Genomic DNA, 14,866 nt, shown 5'->3' with positions numbered 1-14,866 from the left:
TAAATAAAAGTTAAGGGCCAAGCACTGTGGCTTCTTTCTGCCCTGCTTATGTCCTAGAATATTTTATAAATCTGTTCACTTTGTTCGTTGCTTGTAAGTAACAACCTGCAGTGTATCTGTCATTAACAGTATTTTTTCATTTAGGAATTCTGGGCTCTGCAGGACCTTGCTAAACACAAGTTCTTTTCAGACTGGGTTACTATATACCTCTTAAGATTAGGACGGTAAGATAAATACAGTTTCAAATTAAAAATAACAAGAGTGTGTTTGGCAGTGGAATTTAGGTGGGGTAAACTTAATCTTATCCTGATCTGGGTCAGATATTGTGTGGTCTTTAGCCAATCCTATATATTGCTCCTGGGCACACTTTTACATACCATTTTTCCCTATGTGCATGGAAATATCACTAGCTGCCATGATAATTGCATTGCTGGAATGTATATTTATTCTGTCTAATTACAATCTGGTCTGGTCTGAAACACGACTTTGTAAAAATGCCATTACGGAGTTCAGCATTTAGTGTCCCTCAGTGATCCCATAGCACATTTATTCACTTTACAATTATGTTTGTTTTTTAAATTGACAACCCAGCAAATTCAGTCTGGGATTTGAAAGTCAAGCTGTGTTCTCTCGCTTCTGGTCAGGTGCTCTTCTCATATACACTTATGCAACCCTGTTGCCTTGGACATGGGGGACTGCACAGATGTGACTCAGTGTGTAACTGAAAGACAATGGATTGCATAGGTGTCTGCTTCGCAGTTGGAACCAGCTAAAATTCTGTTCTTTCCTAAGCCAAGAAAGAACCCTGTTTGCTCTTACATAGTTGTGTTGACTCTGCAGGGCTGATAGTGGCAAAACATGAGAAATCAAACATTTTTAAACTCAAGACAATTCTCATTCTCTTTAAAGATACAATTCTCAGGGAGCAAATGTGCTGAGAAAGAAAATGCCATTTTCTCATAGTCACTTTTCAGAGTATAATTGCACTTAGGGGTTAATCCTGCTTCCATTGAAATCAATGGCAAAACTCCTATTAACTTCAGTGGAAGTAGAACAAAATATTTAAAAAAGTAAATAAACCCCACAAATGCATGGCAAAGTTATGTGCCTGATTTGCACATACATTTGCCATAGCTGCAGCTACAAATCTGAGATACTGGTAAATGTCCAGTGAGATTTGTAATTTGGCATTTATGCCAGTGAATAAGTATTTACCGTTTGCATTTGATCATATGCAGTTTAGGAAATTAGGTCAACAATGTCAAATGGAATGCATTTAGAATATATTCAGTACAGAAATTAAACTCAGCCACTTTGCACTGGATGCATTATCTTCTGAGAAACCTTGAGGGAGTATATGTACTTCAAGAGTCTAAACAAATGTAGATTGAATACTTTATGAATGATGTTTTGGGAAAATGTTAGGAGAGGGATAAAAGGAAAAGTAGATATGCCAGTTATGTTTGTTAAATTCTTGCTGTTCAACTAATGGAATTATTGATTTTTTCTATTTACAGTAGGATAGGAAACTATAATGAAAGGGAAAAGAGGGAAATGTGGTATCAAGAAGAGAAGTTAAAGGGCACAAAATTCATGAATATTTTTTGTTTGGTTTTCCACATATAGTAACATGGGTGATTCAGACAGTACAAGAAGAAAAAGAATGACAGGTATGTACATCAATTGGAGAATTTAGAATTTTTCAGGTGATTGGAAATCATTAGGTAACAGTTTATTCACAGAAGTATGCTATCTACGCACTGGGTATTCCATTAAATAATTACTGTGGTTGTGACATGTCACTGGTCTGAAGAAAGTATCAAAATTGTCCACTGGGAATAGAAATATGTACATTTGCTTTCCTGCAGATTATACAGAGCCTGAGTCTGTGACTGTTAGGGTACTGTGCAAGGTACAGCTTTTTTTTGTCTGAGGGGAGAGACTGGGTAATTGTATTTCATGGTAATTGTATTTGTTTCATTTTCATTTCATTCAAACAAAATCCCCCAACAACTCAGAAGCACTATCACACTTGTAAGTAGTGCCTAGCTGCACAAAACATGGTTCTTCAAGGCTATCCACCCCTTCCTTTCAGGAGCACTAAAAAGTACCATATTTTTATGAAAAAAAAGAAACAAGGGCCAGATTTTGGTCTCAGTTACACTGCTGTACATTTGGAGTAATTCTGTTAAACTTCAATAGAATTACTTCAGATTTATACCAGTGTAATTGAGACCTGAATCTGGCTAAATGTATCCTAACAGAACTGTATATACATACTTCAATTGAACAAATGGTCATGATGTTCATGGCTTAAAATAAAGCTTTATTCCTTCAGCGGTTAATGTTTTCACTCCTTCTATACTGTGTTTACATTAATTAAATTAAAATGATCCACCTTGCCCCTTCAGACTTTTTCCTTGTGTAAATTATCACAGTTTCAGTTACTTTAATTTAAAGTATCTCTTCATAATTACTTAGAATGTGAACAACTAATCTCATCCTGTTGCTGTGGCAGTTTAATCTAAGTGAAAGATATTAATGAACAAACATTATTAATTGGTTTCTAATCTTTCAAAGGTCAAGATACATCACATTGTTCTGCATTACATTATTTGATTAAAGCCAAATATAATTCTCTATGAATGCTTATCTAGAACTTGTGAAGTACAATTTACTTTTCTGCACCATTTTTTCTGTTGAGCAGGTATTAAGATGCAGTACCAAACCAGTTGCTATTTTTATACAAAAAGGCTTTGAACATGTTGAAACAAAAAACATTCTGTTTTTTTTAAAACTTGCTTTTATCCCTTTCCCCCAACAGTCTCCATAAAATGAAGTAGAAATCAGAAATGTACATAGCTGGCTTTTGTGACCATGGATGTGGAATCCACGTTTCCTCTGTTTTTTACATTCCCTGAAAGCCAAGACTAATTTAAGTTTTCATTTAAAAATCTGAAGTCTCTAACCCTTTCCACTGTGGGGGCAGTCTTCTGAATGTAAATTGACTGGTAGGAATGAAAGTTTACCACTGTGATTGAGATAAAGGACTGAAATCACTTCTGCTGGTTCAGAGAGAGGACTAAATTGCATATCTCTGCACCAGCAAGGAACTTGAACTGTCCTCTGGATGGAATTCAACCCTGGCAAGGGCAGGTAGAAGCAGATGCAGATGCAGCCTAAGAGAATCCAGCCTGGTAGTGGACTTTACTTTGATTCTGAGCTAGATTCAGTGCTCCTGTCACCCCGAATTTAGAATAATCCTATTACTAACACATAGGTATTGGAGAGGTAAACTGGCACCTAAAAATATAACTCAACAAGTAAATCTACATCGGAGCATTATAAGTGGGATTTTCAATATCTGTATGAAATCTTAACTCTTAAGGAAAATAGTATTTATTTCAGAAATATCAGTACTTTTACTACTACTGCTACTATTGCCCCTTTTATATAAGGATCTCAAATCACTTTACAAGTACATTAATAATCATCAAGCTTCACTTGTGAGATAGGGTAAATGTTGTTAGTATTTGTTATGATTGTGATTATCCACATCACTTGGGGGAAACTGAGGCACATAATTTAAATGACTAGCTCAAAGCTCCAGAATGAATCAGTGGGTGGAGTTGATAGTTAGCTCATAGAATCATAGAATATCAGGGTTGGAAGGGATCTCAGGAGGTCATCTAGTCCAACCCGCTGCTCAAAGCAGGACCAATCCCCAATTTTTGCCCCAAATTGCCCCCTCAAGGATTGAACTCATAACCCTGGGTTTAGCAGGCCAATGGTTGACCCCAGGAATCCTAGCTTGCAGCTCCTGATCATCACTAGACCACATTCATCACTCTTTCTCACTAGACTTCAATTTAACATTATAACTACAATACCATTTTATATCAAAAGATCAATTTCTGTTGTGTACATAATATTGAAATCTCATTTATGCATTGTTTAAAGATGACCTAGCAATACTGACAAAACTTAGTCAGTTACTAAAATCATATAATCATTTCTTATCCTAGCATGGTTTTATACTGCTGCTTATCATCATATATTACTCCTGGGGGAATTCTGTGCCAAAAATTAAAAATTCTGCACATAATACTTTACAATTTTGCAAAATTATACATATTTTATTCTTAAAAATAACACAATATAATCAGACCAGTTTTAATTATTTCGGTAATTTATTTCAACTTATCTGTCAGCAAGTATGTCTGTAACAATACAGACCAAAAAAAAGATTCAGGAAATGTGTTTTTGACAAATAGATTCCTTACTAGGCATATTAATACAGAACTTCCATTTAAACTACAATACAGAAATGCATTTCCTGCATTCCTCAGAAGCAGTGCAAAGGCTTGAGGGCTTGGAGGAGCTGAGGGAGAGGGAAGAAACCTGGGCGTGAACCAGGAGGGTTTTTGGGTGTGGGTGAGAGAAGTATGGAAAAGGTTTTTTGGGTGGGGGAGGAATTATTAGGGAATTGGGGAGCTTCCCCCATGCAGACCCTGGCTGATCTCTAGCTTCTGCTATTCAGTCAGGCACATCTGCCCCGTCCTTTGTGTGTCCCTGCACGCCTCTACCCTTTGCCATATGTGTCCTGCAGCCTCCCTCACCCATCCCCATGTGGCCCTGCAGCCCCATACCCCCTGTCCCCTTGTGGCCATGCAGCCCACCTCCCATTCAGCCCCTGGCTCAACGTTGTCACTCCACTAGCTCCTGAGTTTCTGCCCTTCTGAATCCCAATCCGTGACCGCCTAGCAGCTCTGTGTGCCCCACTCTGTTTGTCCAGTGCCTCCTCACCTGGTCCTGCTGTGAGGAATGCAGCCTCTCTGGCTGGCTGCCCTCTCTCCTGGCACCACAGCAACCCCTGGTGGACGAAAAGTGTAACTGCAGCATCTCTCCACCAGAATCTCTATTCTGAGGAGAAAAAATCCGGGGGACGTGAATTCTGCACATGCGCAGTGGCGCAAAATTCCCCCAGGAGTAATATATCTGAGCGCCATCTATGTAAAATCATTAGCAATACCGAAATCTGTAGTGCACTTCATGGAGTCTTTGTCACTTTTTTCTTTTCAAGGTAAAATCTCTACTAGGGGTAGGATTTGTGGTTCTGATTGTTTGGACTTTATTAACTTACCTTTTTTTCATAGAAGGGGGTGGTTCAGTGTTGTGAATATCATATATGGAAAGACCTTTCAAAGAGGAAGATTTTGCAGCATTTCCTAAAGACAGTCAGACTCTGAATTTGCCTAGTCTCCTCTGAATGTCTATTCAGTAGCCATATCTCCTCAACTTTCATGTGTCCTGGCCTTGGTGATCTACCTTGTTCCAGAGGAGTGCCACTGTCTCATCAGTTAGTATATTAGGTCAAAATTCATTCTTTAATAGACCAGGTCCCAGCTACATTAACTGCTTTGAGGATTAGGACCAAAGCATTAAACTGATATGAGAAGCTGTTTGGGAGCCAGTGGAGGGGTTTAATCATAGGCCTGATGTGCTCATTATGGCCTGTCCTGTGAAGGAGTTGTGCAACTGTATTATGTATGAGCTGGAGTTTGTGCATTGTTTCCACATTCTACTTCAGATACAGTAAATTACAGTAATCCAGCCTGGAGGAGACAAGTGCATGGATCGCTGTGGCAAAGTCCTTATCCTCAAGGAAAAAGCAATGTTTCATTGAAGCTGGAAGTAAAAGAAGGTAGTTTTAGATACTGATGCTACCAGGTCATCCGTGCTTAGTGAGATGTCAAACTGAATCCTGAGGCTTGACACTTATTTGGTAAATGGAGGCAGTATGCTTTGAGTGGAAGGTGAAAACAGTGTCATGGTTAGTTCATCAAAGTATTTCCCTTCTCCAGTTAGCATCACATCGGTCTTGCCTTAGTTCAGCTTGCCAGCCTCTCTTCACCTAAGAGCTGATGCTTTGCAGGCATTGTGTTGTCATAATAGTGGTGGTGATTGCATCAGATGAGAATGAGATATATAGTTCACAGCTGAGCCCATGACACCTCGCTATCTCCGCCAGTTGTCTGGAAGACATTGGAAAGAAGAAGAGATAGTATGGATCCCTGCAGGGAGGGAGGTGAGGGTCTTTGGAGAGGAGCCAGTTCATCATCATCACCACCCTTGGAATTCTGCTGGAGAGGAATGATTGGAGCCACTGTAGTGCTTGACCATCTGTCCCTGCTATATCATGTAGGCTGGTTAACAATACCACATGGCCCACTCTGTCAAAAGCTGTGGAGAGGTCTAGCAGCATGAGCCTGGAGATCTTAACTGTCTGTGGCCATAAGAAGGTTGTCTTTGAGTGCCACTAGAGCTGTCTCTGTGTTGTGCCCTGGTCTGAGCCTTTGGGAGGCATCCAGCATGTTAGCTGTTGTCACGTGTTGAAACTTGGTGGTTACTATTTTGTTCATGAATGGGAAGTTACAGATGGGACAATAGTTGGAGAGGTCTTCATAGTCAAATGATGGCTTCTTGAGGATTAGGCAAACTTTGTGTTTTTGAAAGAGTGTGGTAGGTATGGTTCCCTGAAGGAGGCTTTGACTATTTCCATTAGTAGTGGGCATAGTTGTTCTCTGCTTGCTTTCACTAGGAAAGGAAGGGCTTTTTTTTAAATGTTAACAATTAATAATGTTAAAGTTATGAGCATCAGAATTACTAAATATGACAACCATTCATTTGTTTAGGCATATTATACATTGTATGCTTGATCGAGCCCTGTGGGAGAAATGTTTTTTTTAGATTATTCACTGTTGTTACTGCTGCTTTTTCAGCTATTCTTTTACATATTGAGAGCCAGATCATGAGGTCCTTCTTTAGAGAGAGATTTTGCCTGGCCATTTTGTGGCTCCACAGTGAAATCTGTGAAAAGTTTGCATATCGAGGACCTTGAACTATTGAAAGTCTTGAGGCACAGATGGTTCACAGTCAATAGGGGATCTGATCTTACTTTGCACCAAAAGTATTGTAGGCTTCATCTTTAGTTACCATGCTACTTTGGGAGCTGTTGGATGAAAGTTTTATTCACATGTGTAATTGCATTTGCAGCTGGTAGCCATAGTCCTTTGTGAGATATTGATCAGGTACTTGTTTCGGGAAGCTTTCATTGAGTCCAGTGAAAAATAGAAGGAGATTAGATTGTGGCTTATCAATAAGATTTAAAAAACTAGGTTTGGCACAAATTCCCACTACTGGTGGGGTGTTGACCATGATTATTTTGACCTTTGTATTTTGGATCCCCCTGTTCTAGCTGAAGTTTTATCTATTTTAAGGGATAGTTGTTATTTTACATGTGCTTTTAGAAGATTAATGTTAAATAACAGTCAGTAATGTTGCAGAAAGTTTTTATTATAATTATTATTTGTGTTGCAGCAAGGGCTAGAAGTCCCAGTTATGGATCAGGACTACAGAAATTCTCCAACAGAACTTTTTTTCCACTGGAGAATGCAGATTTGTTGAAATGTTTTGCAGAGACAGTTCAGTTTCAACCAAGGTTCAGTGTAACTCAGGCAGGGCTTTGATGGAACCTGCCTGATACCCTATCAGTCTGCCCACCCTCCTCTTTGGCAGCCCGCCTGGTGAGCTGAGCGGGAGCCAAGACATTATGGCATATGTCTATTCAGCAGTTAAACACCCATGACTGGCCTGGGTCTGTTGACTCCAGCTCACAGGGCTCAGGCTGTGGGGCTAAAAATTGCCCACAAGGTAGGAGGGTCCCAGAGCCTGGGCTCCAGCCTGAGTCTGAATGTTTTCACAGCAATTGTTAGCTCCGCAAGCCTGAGTCAGCTGACCCAGGCCAGCCGTGGCCATGCCACGCCACAAGGATATGCCACGCCACAATTTATTCAAGTATAGATGTACCCTGTAAGCCCCAGGAGTGCTGGCTCCCAAGTTCTGAGGCTCTGGACTCAGCTGGTGCTCCTGACTCCCCTTAAGCCTACCAGGGCAAATTTAGTTTTGAAATCATTGAAACAATTTTGAAATCCTCTGTGAAATGGAATTAATTTTCCCTCCCCATATGTAATAGAGCATTGCTCTTGGCCTAGTCTGAGCTCCTAGAACAATGCTGGCAAGAGCTCCCATAGCTTAACATTGTGTATTTTCATGTATTGTCCTTAAGCAGTATCTTCTCCTTTGAAATAAAAAAGTATGCCTCTCTGTCCCACCTTGGTTTGTTTTCAGCTAGTACCTAGGCCAGGGATATTCAGACTGCAGCCCGTGAGCAGCAAGTGGCTCTTTAATGTGTCTCCTGCGGCTCTTTGCGGCACATGATATTAAAATACTGCGTGATTTAATTATTAACCAGTCTGGATAGGTTTACTAGGTTATTAATCAAGAAATATGGATTGATTTTTTTATGGTGTTTATAGTTTATAAATTATTCAACTCTTTATAACCGAATTCAACTGGATTTTCCTTTGATTTCAGCTGTCAATCCTAGATATGTACTTAGGAATTGGATGGCAGAATCAGCAGTACAAAAAGCTAAAATGAATGACTTTTCAGAGGTAAAACTGTCTACTTACATACTAATTACATTTATGGAGCTAATGAAATTAGTGTTGTGTTCATAACACTTTTGACCGGTACTCCTCTCCAATAGTAGTAGTAATAAGCAGTTAGAGGAGTAATTCCTTGAGTGAGTTCAACGCTTAGTATGTTTTGCCCCAGGGAATCTACAAAACAAGTTTGTGTGGAATGGCTTCTCAATTTTAATTGTTTCTAGGTTCATCTCCTGCAGGAAGTTTTACAACATCCCTTTCAGAGGCAAGCAGCAGCAGAGAAAGCTGGCTATTCACTACGTCCACCTTCTTGGGCCAAAGACCTCAAAGTTAGCTGTTCATCCTGATGAAGAGCAGCTGAAGCAAGAGAAAATGAGTGGGTTCAGAGTTCAAGCCTTCAAACTGGTGTGGGGATCTAGGCAACACTACCCTCTCTCTCACTGTAGGCATGGTTCCTTCCATTCTGCTATGTGAACTTTTGACCAGGTTTGTCAAGAGAAATAGAAACATGCAGACCTCCATCAGTAGGTGATTTGCTGGAATTTCTAGCTCTGACCCACAAACCTATTTCTGCATTAATTTGTGTCCAAGAGAAAATAGAGTTCAGTCAGGCTGTCCCATTAACTTCCCCAGATCCTCTTATTGCTGTGTCTTGATTATTTGCTTCTTGATAAGTTTAAAATTTGCCTGACATAGTTTTAATCATAGAATATTTTGATTAATGTCCCCACTAGGTGTGACACACTGTTCAAACATAACTATATTCTGTTCTGAAGAAGGTATTTGGGGATTTGAAGCAGGAGGCAAATGTAGATCTTAGCTGGACAGGATTAGTATTGCAAAATGGTGTCCTTATTAAGTTTTCTCTCGATGACCTCATTGCTTCCCATTAAATTACCAAATAGTTTAAGGAAATTAAATGGTGAGCACATCTGTCTATGGAATTAATTGTCCAAGACTAAAGTGGGATGTTATTTGTATACCCAACTGTCTATGGGCTTGGCTCACCGTACTTCCAATTTTTAGCATTTGACAACAGTATTAAGATTTATTTTGTACTGGTGTAATTCCTCAGGGAATATTTACTAGCTGGATATGGAATCTTCCTGAAGATAACTCAGTATATAAATTTAAATTAGATCAAGATGCCTTTCATACTCACCTTCCAGCTGTGCGGTGGAAGTCTAGCAAAAAAACACTGGAAAAAATGGAGATATTTCTGGAAGTATGTCACTTAACAATCCAATGGATAAATATGTAGAGATGCTAGTCTTCCCATCCTTAGAGATTGGGATTGCCTTCCATTATGAGCCTTTAATTTCATAATTGATGTTACGGAAGGCTAGAATTTTTCTGGAATGGTTAAGGTAAATTAAATTATTTGGAAGATCTGAGGGTTCAAGAATGAAGTGATCTTTTTACCCTAAAATTTTAGACGCCAAATATGTTAGCCTATGACAGCACTTTTAATTTAACAGAAGGGTAACAAGGTTGTGGTTGCCCTAAAAGAATTGTCAGGATGTTACCAGGGGGCTTGTCTCAGACCCGCAGAGGGCTCCCCAGAGAAAGCTAGTCTTGCTAACCCCTGAAAGGACACAGATACAGCCTTCCACTCAAGGATAGACACACAAGCAGTAATTCTTCAAAAACAAAAGAGTTTATTTATTTAAAGAAATAAGTGGTTATTTCAATTTATTTAATGAAGCAAGAGAGAATACATAGACTAGAGTAAAATGCAATAGAATTACATTTAAAAGAAGTGATGCAACGAAAAGAAAAACACAGATTATATAGGATAACTATCACATACAGGAAATACAGTAGTTTCAATGTAACATGGACATAGAGTTTACCATATACACAAAAGGCTTTTAGCTTAGTGATACAGTTTAACCCTGTACTTAATACTATGTGGTATATGTGACCTCTGTACACATATAAAAAACCATTACCGTATTCACATTAAAAATAAACATTTACTTGACATCAACATTAACCCTTAACGTTAAACATTTAACATCCTGTAAGCACAGGCCAAGTGGTTACAAGACAGGTGGGGAGATCTCACTCAAGATGCAGGCATCCAGCTTTATTTACAAACAAACCTATATGCTCTTAAATAATAGGGAGAAAAGAAGATCAGACTTTTTATTCAGAACTTTTTATTCAGAATTTCCCTCTGACCTGTCTAATTGGTCCTTCTGCTCTGTCTGATTTCCAGAAGTATGGGCTCGACAGCTGTGCAGTTGCTCAGTTGGGCTGCGGATGCGATGATGGTTGCTGCTTTTCTGTTGCTATTGGCAAGGTAGCTGCTAGCAGGCAGTTGCTCATTGTCCTGGCAACTTTAGAATTTTGCTGCTGCTGTTTTTCTAGGTGGTTGGTTTTCAGGTAGCTGCTTTTCAGGATGTTCAATTTTTCTTTTCAGGCAGCTTCTATTCTTATGCAAAGCCTCAAACCCACTACTTTCAGCCTGTTAGCTGAAAGCCTCCTATAATCTCAGCCTGCTGTCAAACCCACTACAGTCTCAGCCTGCTAGCTATTGGTCTTGTATACTAGTTGCTCTCTCAGCCAATCAGCTTGTAGCTTTTCAGCTCTTTCCCATGACATTATACTTATTTTTAGGTAGGAAAGCTCCTCCCCTGATGCCATCTTAGATTCTAGACCTTTTTAAGTTCCTCCCTCTAACACCGTCTTGTTTGCTGGAACTGTCCCCTACCTAAATTTGAACTATGTCATCCCCATCCCTGCCATTTTGATCAACCATGTTGGATTTTCTAAATTTAAACTATCGTTAATTTCTACTTAGAGCCTTAATCTTAAAACTAATTACTATGTTATGCAAACCAAAGTGTCCTGATACTGTCACCACATTAATTATATCAGTTGGAAGAAGTGAATTTTTCAGTATTGTTAAACTCCGTCCAAGGGTTTTCTGTAAGCCTCTAGCAAGGTGCTGCAAAGTATTTTAGAACATTCAAAGCAGAATCTCTCACTACAATCTCACTTCCTGAACTATTACTTCACAGTGGTTTGGATTTTGAATAGCTAGGACTAGAAACTCCAATTTTCTTTAACATCTTTTGATTCTGAAAAAAGCAGCAATTTAGCAGTATAGTGACCATTCCAGAAATATATCCATTGTATTTTCCCCCTACATTAGCTCTCTCCCAGTGGTCAGAAAAGAATATTTTACGTCAGGATGGTGGGTTATTCAAGACAATTTCCCAAGATATGCAGGGTTTATAACAGTGGGCAACCTGCAGCCAATCAGGGTAATCTGATTGCGGGCTGAGAGACATTTTGCTGACATTCAGCATCCATAGGCACTGACCCCTGCAGCTCCCAGTGTCTGCGGTTCTCTGTTCCTGGCCAATGGGAGCTATGGGAAGCGGCAGCCAGCAAGTTCCTGCAGCCTCTTCGCCTGCAGACGCTGCTTCCCACAGCTCCCATTGGCCGGGTTCATAAGGTAAAAGTATTAAAATGGGAGACATAATATAAACACATAGCCATAAATCTCTTAAATCCAGATGAAAAATTAGACATCTTACATGATAAGAGCGCAGGGTAGGAAGAACGGGGAACTACAAGCATAACAGTTACATTATGTACAAAACCAAAGCCAATAGTTTCTCCATTCAAGCAGCAAATTATGCACAAAGTAGATTTAATGTATTTAAGAAATTCATAGGCCAAAGCTGTGAACTTCTTTAAACTTGTACCAAAATATCTTTCCTCAAGTGTCCTTCATCAAAATGTCTGTCTTATAAACAAGGTGCAGTAATTGCTGGTGGTGGCAGATCTGTGAAAGATGGGAGTAATGCTACGTCATTTTGGTGGCCTTAACTATACCTTTCTGTATGTTCTAACAATTGTGAACCTAAAAATTATCTCTCCATTTCCAGGACTTGTCATGTGTGTGCCGTTTTTTAAGACGACTGCATTGTTAAAGATCTCTTATTTTAAGTAATTGATAGATATTCACAACATTTTTGCCTGGGAATTTAGAACCAACACAAGTGCCAGTAAATTTGTAGTGGCAGGGATAACAAAAAACAGAACTGTTTCCGTATATGTCATAAGAATATAAAAATGGCCATACTGGATCAGACCAGTGGTCCATCTAGCCCAGTATCCTGTCTTCCGACAGTGGCCAGTGCCAGATGCTTCAGAGGGAATGAACAGAACAGGGCAATTATCAAATGATCCATCACTTGTCATCCACTCCCAACTTCTGGGAGACAGGGGCTAGGGACACCCAGAGCATAGGATTGTGTTCTGATCAGCTTGACTAATAGCCATTGATGGACCTATCCTCCACAACTTATTAGTTATTTAACCCAGTTATATTTTTGGCTTTCACAACATCCCCTGGCAATGAGTTTCACAGGTTGACTGTGCATTGTGTGAACAAGTACTTCCTTATGTTAGTTTTAAACCTGCTGTCTATTAATTTCATTAGGTGACTGCTAGTCCTTGTGTTATGTGAAGTGGTAAATTACACTTACCTATTCATTTTCTTCACACCATTCATGATTTTATAGACCTTTATCATATCCCCCCTTAGTCATCTCTTTTCTAAGCTGAGTAGTCCCATTCCTTTTAATCTCTCCTCATATGAAAGCTGTTCCATACCCCTCATCATTATTGTTGCCCTTCTGTCTTTTTATTTTTCCAGTTCTGATATATCTTTTCTGAGATCAAGCAACCAAAACTGCATGCAGAATTCAAGGTGTGGCCATACTGTGGATTTATATAGCAGCATTATGATACTCTCTCATTATCTATCCCTTTCCTAATGTTTCCCAACATTCTGTTAGCTTTTTTGGACTGCCGCTGCACATCGAGCGGATGTTTTCAGAGAATTATCGATGACTCTAGGCTCTCTTTCTTGATTGATAAGAAAGAATTTAGACCCCTTCATTTAATGTGCATTACTTTGTATTTATCAATATGAATTTCGTCTGCCATTTTGTTGCCCAGTCACCCAGTTTTGTGACATCCCTTTGGAATTCTTCAGCCAGCTTAGGTCTTATCTAGAGTAATTTTGTATCACCTGCAAATTTTGCCACCTGACTGTGTTATCCCACTATTTGTACCCAAGGCACCCTCAGTACTGGCTTGCCTGTAACCATAAATTGATGGTCAATTTACTCCGCCCAAATGGGTAATAAGGGGTGGCTCACCTTAGAGGAATTGCCAGGGTTTTACCAGGGGGTTTGTCTCTAACCTACAGAGGACTTCCCAGAGCAGACTAATTCTGCTAACCCATGGGAGGATACTGATAAAGCTGTCTGCTTAAAGGATTGACATTCAAGCAATAATTCTTCAGAAACAAAGTATCATTTATTTAAAAGAAATAATCAGTTACAATACATTCAATGAAGCAAGAAAAAACACTATAATCTATAAGACATCATAGAATACAATTATTTTTCATTTAGAAATCATGTACCAAAGCAGCACAGGAGAATAAAAAAAATACACAGACTATATGCAGTTACAATGTAATACCTAACATTACATATTAAGAAAGCATTTATTATTTAACACTAACATCCTGTAAGCGCTGACCAAATGGTGACAGAATGGGTGGGGGTGGATTGCACTCAGACACAGGCATCCAGATTTATTTACAGGCATACCCAGTCATTCCTTAACAGAAAATCACTCCTCCTATAATCCCTCTGACTTGTCTAGGGTCCTTCTGCTCTGTCTAATAATATTGGTAATCAGGCTGCCGTTGTTGCTACCGCTTTGCTGCTGCTGTTACCCTAAGTTTTTAGATGCCAGTTACGTTATCTACAAGTTTGGCGTTGGGCGCTATTAAATAACACTTAGCCCATCAATCATTTAAGAAAAGGGTAACCAGGTTGTGGCCCCCGCCCAAAGGAATTGCCAGAGTCAGGCCCACCAACAGCAATTCCAGGCTCCAGTGCAGAACAGTCAATGGGCTCCTTAGAAAGGGATGGCTGAGGTCATAGGAGTCCAACTTCCCCTCTTTTCCGTGGGTGCTCAACTCCCCCGCTACTCCCAGCCCTGCCCCGCCTCTTCCCGCCCCCCATTCCAACCCCTTCCCCAAAGTCCCCACCCCAACTCTGCCCCCTCTCTGACAGTATTCCAACTCCTTCCTCAAATCCCCGTGCTGGCCCCCGCCTCCTCCCCTGAGCGCGCCACATTCCCACTCCTCTCCCCCTCCTGGAGCGTGCTAACATTGCCAAACAGCAGTTTGGCGGTGGCCAGGCAGGAAATGCTGGGAGGTAGGCGGAGGAGCAGGAACCTCCTCCATCTACCTCCCAGCATTTCCTGCCCGGGGACGTGTGCTCAGGGGACGGAGAGGAGGAGGAGTGGGGTAGGGG

At 40.1% G+C, this 14,866-nt stretch overlaps 1 protein-coding gene across 5 annotated transcripts in view; it reads left to right on the top strand.

The window, feature by feature from the left end:
* Positions 1-14,866, top strand: part of LOC140907712 (protein nucleotidyltransferase YdiU) — a 76,625-nt gene that overhangs the window by 32,994 nt on the left and 28,765 nt on the right. For 3 of the 5 annotated variants that reach the window (XM_073334291.2, XM_073334288.1, XM_073334290.2), the window contains 4 exons: positions 145-224; positions 1,627-1,670; positions 8,437-8,516; positions 8,735-14,670. In XM_073334291.2, the coding sequence (XP_073190392.1) occupies positions 145-224; positions 1,627-1,670; positions 8,437-8,516; positions 8,735-8,857 (327 nt within the window). In that variant the 3' untranslated portion in view covers positions 8,858-14,670. Of the gene's footprint in view, positions 1-144; positions 225-1,626; positions 1,671-7,380; positions 8,132-8,436; positions 8,517-8,734; positions 14,671-14,866 lie in introns of those variants that run through there. The other 2 variants (XR_013635421.1, XM_073334289.2) reach the window with 2 other exon arrangements.

The sequence above is a fragment of the Lepidochelys kempii genome, chromosome 2 (genome assembly GCF_965140285.1).
Source record: "Lepidochelys kempii isolate rLepKem1 chromosome 2, rLepKem1.hap1, whole genome shotgun sequence".
NCBI classification, from domain to species: domain Eukaryota; kingdom Metazoa; phylum Chordata; order Testudines; family Cheloniidae; genus Lepidochelys; species Lepidochelys kempii.
The sequence above is the reverse complement of the archived record's forward strand: the minus strand, read 5'-3'. Positions and strand labels throughout refer to the sequence as shown.